Genomic DNA, 16,955 nt, shown 5'->3' with positions numbered 1-16,955 from the left:
CTCCGGGCATCTGGGATGAACTTACGCCACTGCTGAAACTAATTAGATCTACTAAATTATTTTCATTTGTGCTGAAAATGCAGTAATTTATCTTTTATTCCACATCATTTTATTATTTCCACTCACCTTAGGTTCAAATGCAAATGTTTTTAAACCATTATTTTCTCCATGCATTTTTAAAGCTACATTCACATCATGTAAAGCTTGCGCCATGCTGAGGACTGCGATATATGCTTGGTAGGTGGCCGGGTCTCCAGATAAATTATAAAAATGCTGCGTGAAATTCATCCCCCCAGTGTAGTTATTACAAAGAAAAGGAGCACTGTCTAAAAAGAAATCAGTCTTTGTAAAAGGTCCTCTCAAGCTTGATATGTCCTGAATAAATATATGTTCCATAAATATAGGGCTCTGACTGTGTGATCTGAATAAATGTTCCTGTAAGGCAGATATATGATGTAATGGTGGTGAAAATAGTAAACTGTATAAAGCTATCTCTCTTATCTGACGAAGCTCTGTTGCAAGTGACCATGAGGATGGAAAAATAAAGGTCTTTTTGTACAGATCTTTTGTAAATATGTGCAATATCTCAGATAACAAAAAATGAACTGTCCCACAAATAACAATAACATCAGCTTTTGGAATTACAACGTTAAAAAGTTTTCCCATTGATAGCGGAAGTTTAAAGGTGCTCTCAATACAAATTCCATAATGATTAAATTCCCTGCTCAGATTCTCCATCTCCCGTTCTCCATTATCATCATCTGTTCTGATGATTCCGACCCAGTTCCAACCGAAACTTCTCAACAACTTTGCTGTGGCCACATGTTCCATCTGGTAGTTTTGCACTGTGCGGAAGAAGTTTGGATACAGGATCCGATCACTCAGCAGTGGGTCCCTCGCTCCATAGCTGATCTGGAAATGACAATAGTGTCAATTCTTAAAAGTAACAGTTACTGAATTACTTTCATGGATAAGTAGTGGTCAAAATTAATTTAGTTCTAATCTTTTGTTAAACAAATATTTGTTTACCATTAAAAATTTTGCAAAAATTGTAAGAACTTCCGTATGAATTATTATTTAATTGAAATATTGACCATGTTATTAGATTACAGATGATGTGATCGTTAAACTCAACCCTTGGAATAGTAGTTAACTGCACAATATAAACCTCATGTAGAGATGGATGAATAATATGTGAAAATGCTGATAGAATAAATAAAAGAAGATAGGAATTATAATTTATATGCAAGCTTTGATTCTAAAATAGTATAAAACTGATACTAAGGTGCTTGAATCTTATTATATCATATGTGACTTTCACTGTTAGTTTTAACTGAGAAGACATTTTTTCCATGTGTATTAATATAAATTCGATAGACAAAAAACCTTGCACTTTCACATGTCCCATTAAGGTTTCTTAGGCATGATCTGAATTTTCACAAAACCTACTGAATTTCTGCCACTCAAACGCCAAAAAGCAATTAAATTATGATCATTAAGGCTGATTCCTTAATGGACATGTTCCTTGCGCAGTACAGATATGGTATGCCATCACACTCTGTGGTTAACTACAGATTCCGCACTCTCACAGAGTTCCCCCACTGCCACCAGTTCCCTCACTGCTGCTAGGTCCCGCTGATGCCCACACCTCCACTGCTGTTACCCAAACCACAGCCACTGACACCCATGCAGCTGCTGACACCCACACTGCAAATAGCCGCACCGCCGCCACACTGTTGGCCACACCGCCGCCGGGTCCACACCACTGTTATCACCTGCTGCCATTGCCAGGTCACAGTGCCGCAAAAGTCCACAATTGACAGCCGTATTGGTGCACCCAAGTGAAGTCACAGTGAGTACACCTGCTGAAGGCACCAATTGAGGCTGTGCAACAAGTTGAAACTTCCTATCTCTGCAATGGTGCATTCTTGAGGTAATAGTTTAAAAACTGTAACTTTCTAAGTTACCAGAACCCCAAAAGCATCTACCCTGGAACAATAGATACCTAATGAAACAAAATCCAAGTCTAAATTTGCCACTACCCTGAGTTATGCCTTCCCAAAATTCCCCTATAGAGAACAGCAGAAAAGAGGTCCTAATTGAGAGTGCAAACAAAAAATATGGTAGTTGCTCAAATCAGCTTAATGATACCACAGGTGCTTGTAAAAGGCGGGGTTTACACTGAGCACAGAAAAAAGGGATTTACCCCCAGCACACTGTAGCAAAATCAAAAATACTTAAATCCTACATGATAATAGAGATTCAGAGGTATTAGTTACATACATTTGCAAATATATGAATAAGCGCCAGACCAATTGTCAAGGCTCCTCTATACTGGCATCCCTAACATTAAGGGGTTCACGTACAAGAAGCAAGGCTCCCCAAAAATTCCAGCCAAGGACCATCCCCAGGGTATAACACAAAAAGGGGAAAAAAGGTGATACTGAAGTGTAAAGGATATATGTGTAAGGATAAATCAATAAGTATTAATGAAATGTGAAAGAATTAAAATCACATAAAGAATAAACAAACAATTAGAGAAGTGATAAAAATATTCTATGTGAATTAAGGGGTGATGCCTAATTGAGAGTGTCAGAAAAACTGACAGTTGAAACTTTAGATTACTCCCAAATCCTAATTTTTTATGCTTTGCCCTGCAATTTGGCATGGAGCACTGAGCGACAATTCTACCCGCTAATGCTTCATTTCAGCTTAGTACATATATTAGCTTTTGAGGTGTAGCCCCTTAAACACCATGACCCCCTTGAGAATTCTCTATGGGAGAAATCCATTTTTTAGATTCAGCCATAATATAAGGGCACGACTATGCCCTCATAATATGTTGTGCTTTTATAATGTTGTGCTGCATATACTGTATATACTATTGTGAGGCATACAATACATAATGCCTTATGTGCACCTGATAGAAATACTACTGTTTTCAATTTACAGTAGATACATCATGAAATGCTTCTGAAACAACAAATTTATGCAAATATACTTTTATAGCATGCAATTTCTCTTACATAAGTTTGGCATGCAAAAGAGTCCAACGCTACTTGATGACCGTTTTGTGTAAGCTTGTAGGGCGGATCTGAGATTTTTGGGAGACTTTTATGGAATAGCTGATAGTTTTGATCCTTGAGAAGGGGCAATAATAGATTGTGACCTAAGTCCTTCTATCAATGTACCAGCAACATAATAATTGGAATGTGTAGACATGGTTTGTCTAATATGGGTGTGTGCATCTTTTTAGCCAAAGGAATATATGAAAAATGGAATACCATACAGAGAGCATTCTAGTGGTCTTCATACAATATACTATAGAAAGCATTCTAGTTGTCAAAATACTGTTCAACAGAAAGTGAATTAATAAAACAAAGCATTTCTGTAATAGCAGTACATTACATAGAGCAGTGTTGGCTAACCTTGACACTCCAGCTGTTGTGGAACTATATATCCCAGCATGCCCTGCCACAGTTTTAGCATGCCCTAATAGCAAAACTGTAGCAGTGCATGCTGGGTTATGTAGTTCCATAACAGCTGGAGTGTCAAGGTTAGCCAACACTGACATAGAGCATACTAGTGGCCGTTATACGATACAGGGGTCCATGCAGAGTATGAAGGAGTTTGTTGTTCTATTTTGCATGAGCCATGTACAGATTTAAGGGGAGATTTAATAAAGCTTGGAGAGAGATAAAATTGGAGATAAATAGCACCAACCAATCAACTCCTACTGGTCACTTTACAGGCTGTGTTTGAAAAATGACAGGAGCTGATTGGTTGGTGCTATTTATCTAAAATTTTATCTCTCTCCAAGCTTTATTAAATCTCCCTCTTAATACCCTATGCTAATGTGAGGATCCATGTGGCTTTAAACAGGAAGCCACTCTGCCCACTGTTTTTCTGCCCACAGCTGTAATCATCATTATATCCCAGTATTGGCTCATGCACCAGCCCTATGCTCGGTGCAAGAAATATGTCAGAATCAGGCTTCCCCTCCCTATATACTATATATGACTCATAATACACAGAACTCTACTTATATGCCCACAACAATCCCATAATTCTCTCATGACACAAAATAGGAAACCGTTCAGTGTGATTGCCTGGTCATTGCCCATTTCTCACCACAAAATGCCCATTTCATGTAAAGCGAGATTCATCCAAGAGCCAACAAACAAAGTCGACCAGAGATACTGTCCAAAAAATGAGTAACTTAGTTTCTGCAAATCTGCTGTACGCTAGGAATGACTATTAGAAGCCATGAAAGAATCTTTGTCTGATGGTAAATCTGAAATTTTGAGGTAATTTTTAATAAAGCTTCTAAAAATGAAAAGTGGAGGTTTTACCCATCGCAGCCAATCAGATTCTCTCTAACATTTCCCTATTGCATTCTAGAAAATGATAGACATAATCTGATTGGTTGCTATGGGCTACACCACCACTTGTCTGATTTAGAAGCTTTAGTAATCCTAGCCCTGTGTGTCTATGTTGTAAAAATAAAATGTGCCCCTATTTATGGTACATGTGTACATAACTTTGCAAGAGTAGCACATGCATATGGTATAGGCTCAGGAGTAGTCAGAAGTGCACCTGACTTACTCATTAACATGTTTATTGGCAGTGGCAAATGTAAATGTTAAATTACATTATATAACTCATGCACATTACAGTCTATCAATGTCTATTTTTACTAATTAAGTTAAAATAAATTTGAACATTTACGGGTATATTTACTAGTATTTAGTAGGGGTGAGCGGGTTCGGATTTCTGAAATCCGAACCCCCCCGAGCCCCCCCGATCCGAGTCCGATCCGAATCAGGCTCGACTTTTCCCGCCTGACTCGGATCTGAAATCGAGGCAAAACGTCATCATCCCGCCTTCCGAGTCTTGCGGGTTTTGGATCCTATATAAGGTACCCACGTCGGCGCCATTTTCTCACTCGGCTGTGGACAGTGAAGAGGGAGGGTGGGAGTTAGGGCTGTGTAGTGTAGTGTAGTGTAGTGCTGCTGTTGTCCACTACTTCAAAGTCCATAGGGGCTGGCTGTGTTGTGCTGTGCTGCTGTTGTTAATAGGGGCTGTGTCCACTACTTCAAAGTCCATAGGGGCTGGCTGGACTGTGTTGTGCAGTCAGTTCTCCATAGGGGCTGTGTCCACTCCAAAGTCCTGTGCAGTGTCCCAGTCCTAAAGGAGTGCTGCAGTGTTGTCCAGGGGGTGCTCTGTCCATCAGGGGTGCTCCCCCCAAGTGCTAAAAAAATAATATATTTTCTGTGTTTGTGAATTGTGTGCGCAGTAGCCGCACGTGCATCAACAAAGTAGTGCCAAGCGTGCGCCTGTGTCATAAGTAAAGGGCCGGCTGGCTTGACCGTTAAGGGTGCTGTAACCCCCGAAAGTACACTCCAGTCCAAACCAAAAAAGAAATTATTTTCTGTGTTTGTGAATTGTGTGCGCAGTAGCCGCACGTGCATCAACAAAGTAGTGCCAAGCGTGCGCCTGTGTCATAAGTAAAGGGCCGGCTGGCTTGACCGTTAAGGGTGCTGTAACCCCCGAAAGTACACTCCAGTCCAAACCAAAAAAAAAATTATTTTCTGTGTTTGTGAATTGTGTGCGCAGTAGCCGCACGTGCATCAACAAAGTAGTGCCAAGCGTGCGCCTGTGTCATAAGTAAAGGGCCGGCTGGCTTGACCGTTAAGGGTGCTGTAACCCCCGAAAGTACACTCCAGTCCAAACCAAAAAAAAAATTATTTTCTGTGTTTGTGAATTGTGTGTGCAGTAGCCGCACGTGCATCAACAAAGTAGTGCCAAGCGTGCGCCTGTGTCATAAGTAAAGGGCCGGCTGGCTTGACCGTTAAGGGTGCTGTAACCCCCGAAAGTACACTCCAGTCCAAACCAAAAAAAAAATTATTTTCTGTGTTTGTGAATTGTGTGCGCAGTAGCCGCACGTGCATCAACAAAGTAGTGCCAAGCGTGCGCCTGTGTCATAAGTAAAGGGCCGGCTGGCTTGACCGTTAAGGGTGCTGTAACCCCCGAAAGTACACTCCAGTCCAAACCAAAAAAAAAATTATTTTCTGTGTTTGTGAATTGTGTGCACTGTGGCTGCACGTGCATCAACAAAGGAGCAGCGCCAAGCGTGCGCCTGTGTCCCATAAGTAAAGAGCCGGCTGGCTCATTTCTTAAAGGGTGGTGTAACCCACAAAGTGCACTACTCTCCATGGAGGTAGTGTGTCCTCGGTTCCAAATCCTGTCTAGATTCCACCTGCATCCTCAAAGCAGCAGCGACAAGCGTGCGTCTGTCTGTTAAAGGATGGTGACACCCTCAAAGTGTGCTACACAAACAATTAAAATATTGTTCTTTTTTTTTCTGTCTTTGTGAATTGTGTGGGCTGTAGCCGCACCTGCATCCTTAAAGCAGCAGCGACAAGCGTGCGTCTGTCTGTTAAAGGGTGGTGACACCCTCAAAGTGTGCTACACAAACAATTAAAATATTGTTCTATTTTTTTCTGTCTTTGTGAATTGTGTGGGCTGTAGCCGCACCTGCATCCTTAAAGCAGCAGCGACAAGCGTGCGTCTGTCTGTTAAAGGGTGGTGACACCCTCAAAGTGTGCTACACAAACAATTAAAATATTGTTCATTTTTTTTTGGTCTTTGTGAAATGTGTGGGCTGTAGCCGCACCTGCATCCTTAAAGCAGCAGCGACAAGCGTGCGTCTGTCTGTTAAAGGGTGGTGACACCCTCAAAGTGTGCTACACAAACAATTAAAATATTGTTCTTTTTTTTTCTGTCTTTGTGAATTGTGTGGGCTGTAGCCGCACCTGCATCCTTAAAGCAGCAGCGACAAGCGTGCATCTGTCTGTTAAAGGGTGGTGACACCCTCAAAGTGTGCTACACAAACAATTAAAATATTGTTCTTTTTTTTTTGTCTTTGTGAAATGTGTGGGCTGTAGCCGCACCTGCATCCTTAAAGCAGCAGCGACAAGCGTGCGTCTGTCTGTTAAAGGGTGGTGACACCTCAAAGTGTTCTACACAAACAATTAAAATATTCTTCTTCTTTTTTCTGTCTTTGTGAATTGTGTGGGCTGTAGCCACACTTGCATCCTCAAAGCAGCAGCGACAAGCGTGCGTCTGTCTGTTAAAGGGTGGTGTAACCCTCAAAGTGTGCTCCACAAACAATAAAAATATTCTTTTTTTTTTCTGTCTTTGTGAATTGTGTGGGCTGTAGCTGCACTTGAATCCTCAAAGCAGCAGCGACAAGCGTGCGTCTGTCTGTTAAAGGATTACATCGGTGACAGCATCCAAGTAGGCATGTCAGACAGTCCGTACCTGTACTGGCAGGAAAAAGAAGCAATTTGGAGGTCCCTGTACAAACTGGCTCTATTTTACCTGAGTTGCCCCCCCTCCAGTGTATACTCCGAAAGAGTGTTTAGTGCAGCCGGGAACCTTGTCAGCGAAAGGCGTAGGAGGTTGCTTCCACAAAATGTGGAGAAGATGATGTTCATAAAATGAATTATCAACTCTTCCAGGGAGACCAGCCTCCAGAACGTACAGAGGGACCTGTGGTTCCAGCAGGGACGAATTAATACTCTGTGAGGATGAGGATGTACACACTGAAGAGGGTGAGGAATCGGTGGATGAGGAGGATGAGGATGACATCTTGCCTCCGTAGAGCCAGTTTGTGCAGGGACAGATAAATTGCCAGCTTGTTTTGTGGGGGCCCAAACGAAGCAATCATTTCAGCCACAGTTGTGTGGCAGACCCTGGCGCTGAAATGATTGGTTTGTTAAAGTGTGCATGTCCTGTTTATACAACATAAGGGTGGGTGGGAGGGCCCAAGGACAATTCCATCTTGCACCTCTTTTTTTTCTTTGCATTATGTACAGTTTGGGGCCTAGTTTTTCAATGCCATCCTGTCTGCCACTGCAGTTTCACGCCTAGATGGGTCACGTGTTTGTGCCGCCCACTTGTGTCGCTTAGCATAGTCATCCAGCTACCTCGGTGCAACCTTTTGGACATAAAAACACTATTGTGAGGTGTGAGGTATTCAGAATAGACTGGAAATGAGTGGAAATTAAGGTTATTGAGGTTAATAATAGCATAGGAGCAGAAAAACCTACAAATTCTGTGATTTTAGCTGTTTTTATGCTTTTTTTCAAAAAAATACAGATCCAAAACACAAAACCCAGAACCCAAAACACGCAAGGGTGGTTTTGGCAAAACCAATCCAGATCCAAAACACGAAGAAAGATCCAGATCCAAAACCAAAACACAAAACACGAAAAGTGGCCGGTGCACACCCCTAGTATTTAGAAGTGGAGACATTACCCATAGACACCAATCAGATTCTACTTAACATTTAATTAGCACCTTCTAGAAGATAATAGCTAGAATCTAATTGGTTGCTATGGGCAACATCTCCACTTCTAAAAACTCTCACTTTAGTAATTATACCCCTTATTGTCTTCATAGCAGCCCTACAAATAATATTTTTAGTATAAGTAGGAGGGATAGAGATGTACTAAGCCTATCAGACTCAGCCACCCATCATTATCCTCAGTTTGCATTTTACATCAGGAACTTGTCTCACTTTGTGGACACTCTCCTTCAGAGCCACGTCACCAATCTAAAGTCATATAACTAAGACACCACACATACTGTATATTACAAAACAACAGAAGTATTAGTTGGCCAATACCTCACCTTCCATATTCAAGTTCTATATGCCAATATGTTGCAGAGGAAGTTAAAGTTAATTTACGGTATCTCATTCAAGAGCATGCAATTTCAGATGGGCACAATTCTATTATTTTGGATGCTATTTTGTTTATTTTACACACAATTATTCTCTTTTTGTTTCTACTTATTGGTTACCATCATTGAAAATCACCTTGGGAAACAGGTTTGCTCCCATCTCTGCTAATCTCTATATTGTGCACTTAGAATAAGACATCAACTTTAAGTGCCCACATGGAGATATCCTGATTCACTAAGGTCATAAGGTAATCATGAGTTATTTATTATCTGGGATGAACAGTATAATGTTGCATTATAATTTGATAATTATTTGTACTCTAATTTAATTTACCCTTACTTTCACTAACTGGCCTATTCATCAACACTAAAATAAAGTTTTTAAGGACATTTTCCTTAATTAACGTTATTTTAGTATTCATGAAGAGACTTAACACAGGAGATATCACTGATATTTCCTGGTTAATTCCGCCTTTGTTAATTTCCACACTCCCCATACATAAGTACATTAGTACATTAGTATGGGGATATGGAAATTATGGTATTCATCAAATTCCGAAACTTATGTATTTTGGAATTTGATTGAGTTACTATTCGCCACAGTGAGGTGGCGAATAGTAGGTGAGACTTACCTGTGTCACAATGGACAGGTCCCCCAGTGTCTTCCTCGAGTGCTCTGGTCCATCTTCTTGCTCCGATGGCTGGACTGACACATGTTCTTCCAGCAGAACACAATAGAGTTTAGAAAAAAAATGGTTTTTATTTCTAAACTGTACTGTGTTCTGCTGGGAGACCACGTGTCAGAGCAGCCACTGGAACTGGAGGCGATGCAGCGGGCAGTAACTACAGGGTTGGAGGAGAGGTATGCTGAGGGTGGAGGGGGACACAAAATTACTGCAGCTGTAGGCAGTGCTGACTTTGACTCCAGACTATAGGGTATCTGCGCATGTGCAGGATCCATTCTGTGAGTGTGCAGAATGTGTCCTATGTAGTCGCATGCAGACCCATTAGAGCCCCTAATTTATTGACAGGCAGAGACATTTAAGGGGTGGTGCAGGGCAGGCTCAGGTGCCGTTCCCGGAAATGGGGACTTGTCCGCCCCATTTTCTGGGTCTGGCAAGCCCAGTGACTGCGACAATGGTCACATGGGTCCAGGGCTTGCAAGCTGGTCAGCCTGAGTAAGCTTAGGCTTTCTTAGCTGACCAGAGGCCCAGTTCTAACCATTTTTGCAAACATCAACCACTGATGGTTGTGATGGTGAACCCAGCCTGTGAACTCTGGGCCTGATTCAGAGCCGGATGCTCTGACAAGAGCGCTCACTCTGAATCAGGGCCGTCCTAGCTGAAATTGGAGTGGCCTCCTGGCCGCTCGCATAGCTATGGGTGACCACCCACAGCTTATGCGAGCGTCCAAAAAGATGGTCATGATGGTCAAGACCATCGTGACCATTGGGCTTGCGACGAGACATTTGTGGTAGGGGTAGGGTCTCATCTGCCACAAGCCCGGAGTGCTTTTGGCTCTATCAGAGCAAAAACACTCCCATTGACATCACTAGTGATGTCAGTGGAGCCGGACCCAGATGGTAGGCGTTCCCATGGGAACGCCTCCGTCTGGGCAGCCACGCCCCCGGCACGCCCACCAAAGGGGGCGTGCTGTCACTCACCATCGACAGCACGCCCCTTTTGGTGCGAGACCCATAGCAACGGCTTGGCTGTCGTTATTCGAGTCTCGCGCATGCGCACTTGGGCACCATCGACCCGCTTGTGAGCACTCATGATTAAGGCACAGCCGAAATGCGTTGGAGACACACACCTACCATCACGTCCTGGAAACCTTCTTTCCCACCGAAGAACAACCCCCCCTTGCCGTCCCAGCGACCCCTGATCACAAGGAGCCGCCAGCACCTCCGGCGAGTGGCAGCCCCGCCTTGTGACCGCGACACGCCCGGCTCACAGCCTCCCCACCCCATTGGGCGCCAACAGCCGCAGGAACCACGAGGAGCCGGCGTTCACTGCACACACACGGCATCCCTCATCTGAACAGCCTCACCCGGCTGTCCCGCTGCACGACGTTACACACGTGCAGGTACCGGCCCGCATCCCACAACACGGAGACGCCGGCCTGCCGCAGCCTGCTCATCCAGCCAGGCTCCATCCACCACACTGACCCACTCTGCCAGCACAAACAAGACCATCGGTGCCACCACCACGGGGCACAGCCGCACCAGCTGCTGCAGCACAACAAGAACGGCCATCTAACCTGCCGCCATATACCATCAGAGACTGCCGACCACCACCCCCAAATCGCAATGCCTACACAGGCACCTACCGGTAGGTAAGTTGTACCAATTGCGGGACGCCGCCTCATCATCCATCCTTACCAGACTTCCACCTACACTGTGCCGGGCGTTAAGACTGTCGACCAAAGGTCCAGCAGGGACAACGTGCTGGTCCAGAACTGCACGGAAAAGGAGCCCCCTAAAAGGGTCTACCCACCTTCCCCCCCGTGCACCCATCCTGCTCTTCCCCCCATTGCCCCTGGGTCAATCACCCTCTAGTAACATTGTGCCTATTTAAACTAATAAAATACCTTGACCCAACACCACCATCTACGTCTCTCTGTCATACAGTTCACCCATACCAAAGCACTTTACACACTGCCCCACCAAATAGAGAGTGCGCCTTACCCAGCTTTTTCCAGTCTCCAAACTAGGTAGGAGCAGGTACTCCTACCACAGGCGCAGCACTCTTACACCCCCTACCCCCGTACCTCCAGATACATGCACATCCCCTCCCCCCACCTCCCCTCCCCCCCACCTCCAGATACACGCACATCCCCTCCCCCCACCTCCCCTCCCCCCCCACAATCCCTCCCCCCCTATTGTTCTTTCCCTCTCCCTCCTGCCTCAATCCACCCCCACAGACACACTAGTGAGCGCGGTTCACCACCTTTTAGTAATATATGTTGCCTCTCAAAAATACAATATCTGCTTCAAATATCTAACTTGAATTGAATATCTAAATTTAATGAAAAATTCATTTTTTTAACAGATGACCAAACCACCACACCAAGTAAGAATAGTAAGGTAGGCTGAATCTCAAAAGCTCACAATTTTCCTTTTATAACTATTGAGAATTTTTTTTTAGACTCACAAAATTTCCTTTCTTCAGATTTTATTTTGGGGTGCAGATGAGGAGACCACTGAAGCCAGAAAGTGCAGTAATATTATATGATGCCACTTAAAATCACACAAAATTTCTATGAAATATCTAAATTAAATTAAAAACCTAGGTATTTATTTCTTAATCATAAGAAAATATATATTTTTTAACTTTCATGATTTGTGGCTCAGCTGACAAGGCCACAACACCCAGCAAGTATAGTAATACATACTCCCTCTAAAAAACAGAATCTTCTCTTGAAATATCTACTGTAAATTGATTTAAAAGATTTGAGAAATTTTTAAAACCACCAAAACATTCCTTTTTAACTTTTAAACTCTTTTTATTAGCTCTAGGCAACTGCTCAATCTTTGGAGTGTGATTGTACCAGTTATTGGTGAGTTTATTTTTTTTATAAGTTAAAGTCAAACACAATTTCTATTTGGCACAATCTGATGAATATTTCATAAAATTAGTTAATACTTGTTTAAAACAACAGATATTATCACACTTACTTGTCAATTAAAAATTAATATTTATGGAAAATGACAGATGAAGATAACAGTAGAGTGGTAGGCAGATGATTACTGCTTCTAATTTCAATATGTCACTACTGACATTACTAACACTAACACATTGTAGATAGCACATGAGCAACTCAGAGAATTCCCCCTTTTAATTACCCATTTGTGGTCTTCATCGGAGCCAGACATGGGCACCAAGAGGAGGGAGAACTGGTACTATAACCTGGGTATTTGCCTGTTGGAAGGGCTCAGTGGTGGCTCAGGTTCACATTGCAGTGACTTGTGCTATTTTGTAAAGGCACACATAGTATTTCATGTGGATTTTTAGGGAGCGTGGCCTTGCCTTTCAAATTTTGTCACATCCCCTTTAGTATCACCCAGGTTCTATCAGATGCTTCAATGTCTCTGTCACCAGGGTGTACAGGAAGATACATTGGTACCTCTAAAAATAAACTATTAGGCCAACACTGACTTGTATATACACTACCTTTGTGATTAGAGGTTTTGTATGAGCCTTTTGTCCCCCAATATTTCAGTTCCTTAAATATATAAATATTATTTTAATTTCCTGTATTTTATTGAAACAATTTAGACAGCAAATACCTGTGTATATCCATAGAGATTTAAGAATTGTGCCATTGAAAAAGTAGTGAAAGAATGCAGATCTCCAATAAAACCGGCCAGCTTACCATGCTCCATGCATGAATAATTAGGAGCTGTTTTCTTTGGCCCAGACAGTATCTGTAAAACATCTTTTAGAACTTTCATTATAAATCCACAAGAATCATACATATGATATCCCAGAGTAACATTGGGCAGAATGTCCGGGTTCTTATTAACTTCATCAATTGCAAATATAAAAGCTCGAAGCTGCTGATATTCTCTGTTATAAGCACTATGAAAAATGTATTTCATCATATTAAAAATTATTATATTGTCAATATGCATATATGTAATGCACAGAAGGTTCATAAATGAACAGTATAAACAAACATACAAAAGTTAGCAAACACTGAAATGTTGAAAGAACAAGCAAATCAGCATAACTCATGTCGGTGAAATATTCGCAAAAAAGTTATTTTTTGTATCAGTATAAATTAGAGTTAAATTATCCCAAAGAGCTGACAGACATCGGCTGCTTCGATCCATCTGGCTAATTTATCCAGCGGCATCAGGTGGACCCCTTGGATTCTCTAAACACTTGTGATGTATCCAACTCCTTCTTTCATCTGTCAGGTGATACAATTTGAACCTTGTTAATTCTGGATTACACACATGTATGTCTACTGTTCCTGTGTTTTAATTGTTTATGTGCATTATAATAAATAGTATTACACTATTAATACTTTATGTTTATGGCTACATTGAATAGATTCTAGACATGGGGGACAAAGACATACCTTTTAAAGATTATTAATGATAGGCTTATATTTTTGCACGTTGTGTAAGTGCATTACTATTAAGAATGGGGCCAAACTCCTTGTTTTGGATTTGGATCTGTATCTCCTTCAATGTTTTGGATCTGGATTTGATTTTGCAAAACTGCCCTTGCACATTTTGGTTTTGGATCTTTTTTTTTTCAAAAATTTATAAAAACTGCAAAAATCACATAATTTGGACTTTTTTTGTTCCTACAGTATTATTAACCTCAATAACGTTAATTTCCAGACAATTTTGACCACCTCACAGGTAACAATATTGTTTTCATCCAGCCCAAAAGTTGCACCACGCTAGCGGCAGCAGTGGACGGCACAAATACATGGCAGTTCAACGCCCAACATGGCACATAAGAAAACATATGTTTTCATTAATCAAGAGGCTTGAGGGAGATGGAGTGTTTATGTATTTAAATGAAGGGAAATTAAGTGTTGATTCTTAGTAAATTTAATGTCATTTTTTATTCCAATGCAAATTTATGAGGCAGGAGGGGAGAGCATGAGTGAACAATATGTCCTATGTTTTGCCCACAAAATCAAGTTGGTGGTTAAGAATATTTTTAAACTTAAAGAGGCATGCAGGAAATGCTGTATGTGGCCATAAATATTTTGGCATTCAGTAACCGCATGTCAAAATATTGCAGCAGCTGTGGCAGTTCATATTCCAACAAGGCACATCAAGAAACAAATGTTTTCATTATTCAAGAGGCCTGAGGGAGTTGAAATATGTATGTAGTTGAAGGCAGGGAAAGGAAGGGTTGATTAGTAGTAAATTTAATTTCATTTTTTGATTCCGAAGCAAATTTATAAGGGAGGAGGGGCAGCATTTACAAAAAATATTTTACTCATTCACATCAGTCCTTGCCCCAGTGAAACTTCTTGGTGGTTCCAAATTTTTTTAAAAGAAATAAAATAGCAAGCAGCAGATTGTGTCTGTGGCAGCACACAAAACAGAAGCTCTGAACAAGAAGGGGGCAGAGGGATTTTACCATCTGGTACTAAACATCTCTTATCATTGTGCTTCTGGGATTATGTATGGGAAGGCTGGCAGGGGAGGAGGGAGAAAATATCCAGATACCATCACAAAATAGCCTCTCCATTTGGTGTTTGAGTTGCCCAAGCATGGCTTTTATGACCAAGGAAAGCCAAGCCCACCAGGTTGGTATCTAAAATCAAGGTTGAAAAATGGCATTAGAGTATTTTGTGATAATTGTTGAAACAAATACAGTAAGAAACTAATTAAAAAAAGAAAGCATCAGAGCAGTGGCTCAAAAGCACTGAAGTTTAAAAAAATATAGGACGTTTATGAAACATCTGCCACACAGCAGTGGCAGACAGGATGACAGTTTAATAAATTATAAAATTAAAAATGTCAGGCAGCAATGCCCCAAACAGCACATAATGCAAAGAGAAGAGCTGCAAGATGGAATTGTCCTCGGGCCCTTCCACCCACCCTTATGTTGTATATAGTAAACAGTACATGCACAGTTTAACAAACCAATCACTTCATTGACAGGTACTGCCAATATTGACTAAAGTGATTGGTTTGTTTGGGCCCCCCACAAAACAAGCTATGAAAATGGGCAGCTGGCAATGATCTCTCCATGCACAAACTGGCTTTACAGAGGCAAGATGTTGTCACCATCCTCATCTGATTCCTCACACTCATCAGTGTGTACAACATCTTCACAAAATATTAATTAATTCAAATTTAGATTCTTGGCAGCCGCACTTGCTGGAGAAACTAAAGGAGGAGCCATCGCTTCATCACGTGTCACTTGAGCTGACAATTTCCTTACAAAAAGTTATTTTCATCTCTTCAAAACCTAGGATCAAGCATGGTCACCAAAATGTATTGATCCAATTGTAAGATCCTGACAACCTTTGGATCCTGACGAGGGGAATATAGGTCTTGATCTACAATTCTGACATGCTTAGAGGAATCGCTTTGTTTCAGCTATTCCTTCAGTTTCTGAAGCTGCTTTTCCAACAATCTAAATAGGGGATTTACCTGACTCAAGCTGGCAGTGTCTGAACTCACTTCACAGGTGACTACTTTGAAGGGCTTCAGCACTTTATGCAACATGGAAAGTATTTTCTACTGAGCTTGAGTAAGGTACATCCCCCCTCCTCTTTCTTTGTCATAGTTCATTGGCTGGCTTTTTGCTTTTCCTCCATCCGCTGAAGCATATAAAGGGTCGAGTTCCACCTTGTACCTGATGTCTTACTTAAGCTTGTGACACAACTAATTTAACATTTCTTTTAGGTGCTGAAATCTTCTACATGCACCTGCAGAATGGTGAAAATGTCGAGAAATTTTGCAGGCCACAGAGAGCATTTACTGCACAGCATTCTCATTTTTTGAAAAAAAATTGCACCACCAAGTTGATTGTGTGAACAAAACATGGGCTGTGTTGGAATTCAGCCTGCTGTAATGCTCTCACATTATTGGTGGCATTGTCAGAAATCACAAATCCTGAAGAGAGTCCAAGTGGGGTAAGCCATTTTTCAATGACTTCCCTGGGTTTTTCTAAGAGGTTATCATTGGAATGCCTCTTAGTGAAACTGGTGATGCAAAGAGTAGCCTGCCTTTGAATGAGCTGCTGTTTCTTAGATGTTGCTGCTGGTATTGGTGGCACTGAAGGCAATACACCCATCCTGTGACCAGTTATAGTCATATAATCTAGCAATTGTCCTGTTCCACTTGTCAACATATCTGTGGTTAAGTGGACAGTGGATACAACAGCATTTTTTAGGACACAAATTAAGTTCTTTTAAACAACCCTGTACAGGCTAGGAGTTGTTTTTCTAGTGAAGAGGAACCTAGATGGGACTTTATAGCTTGGACACAGGATCTCAATTAACTGTCTAAAACCCACTGTACTATTGGTGGATATCAGATGCACATCTAATACCAGCATAGATGTTATGGTGTCAGAGATACATTATGCAGCTGTGTGACGGCTGTCATCAATTGTTTTTTAGAACTACTACTAGTAGTCTTCATGGTTCCCTTCTGGGATGAAGATCTACTCCCAGCAGCAGGCATAGTGCTTAAGGATTTTTCTGAGGAATCCAGGATAGGG

The 16,955-nt window shown here is 41.8% G+C and overlaps 1 protein-coding gene across 1 annotated transcript in view; it reads right to left on the bottom strand.

Moving 5' to 3' along the window:
• The window catches only part of LOC148509562 (vomeronasal type-2 receptor 26-like), a 96,529-nt gene extending 83,211 nt beyond the window's left edge, over positions 1-13,318 (bottom strand). The window contains exon 1 of the mRNA XM_088442963.1: positions 13,037-13,318. Within this exon, the coding sequence (XP_088299089.1) occupies positions 13,037-13,225 (189 nt within the window). The 5' untranslated portion in view covers positions 13,226-13,318. The remainder of the gene's footprint in view (positions 1-13,036) is intronic.
• Positions 13,319-16,955: the final 3,637 nt, after the last annotated feature.

The sequence above is a fragment of the Taudactylus pleione genome, unplaced genomic scaffold, assembly GCF_031769625.1.
Source record: "Taudactylus pleione unplaced genomic scaffold, aTauple2 ptg000319l, whole genome shotgun sequence".
NCBI lineage: Eukaryota > Metazoa > Chordata > Amphibia > Anura > Myobatrachidae > Taudactylus > Taudactylus pleione.
Note: the sequence above shows the minus strand (reverse complement) of the source record. Positions and strands in the feature narration are given on the sequence as shown.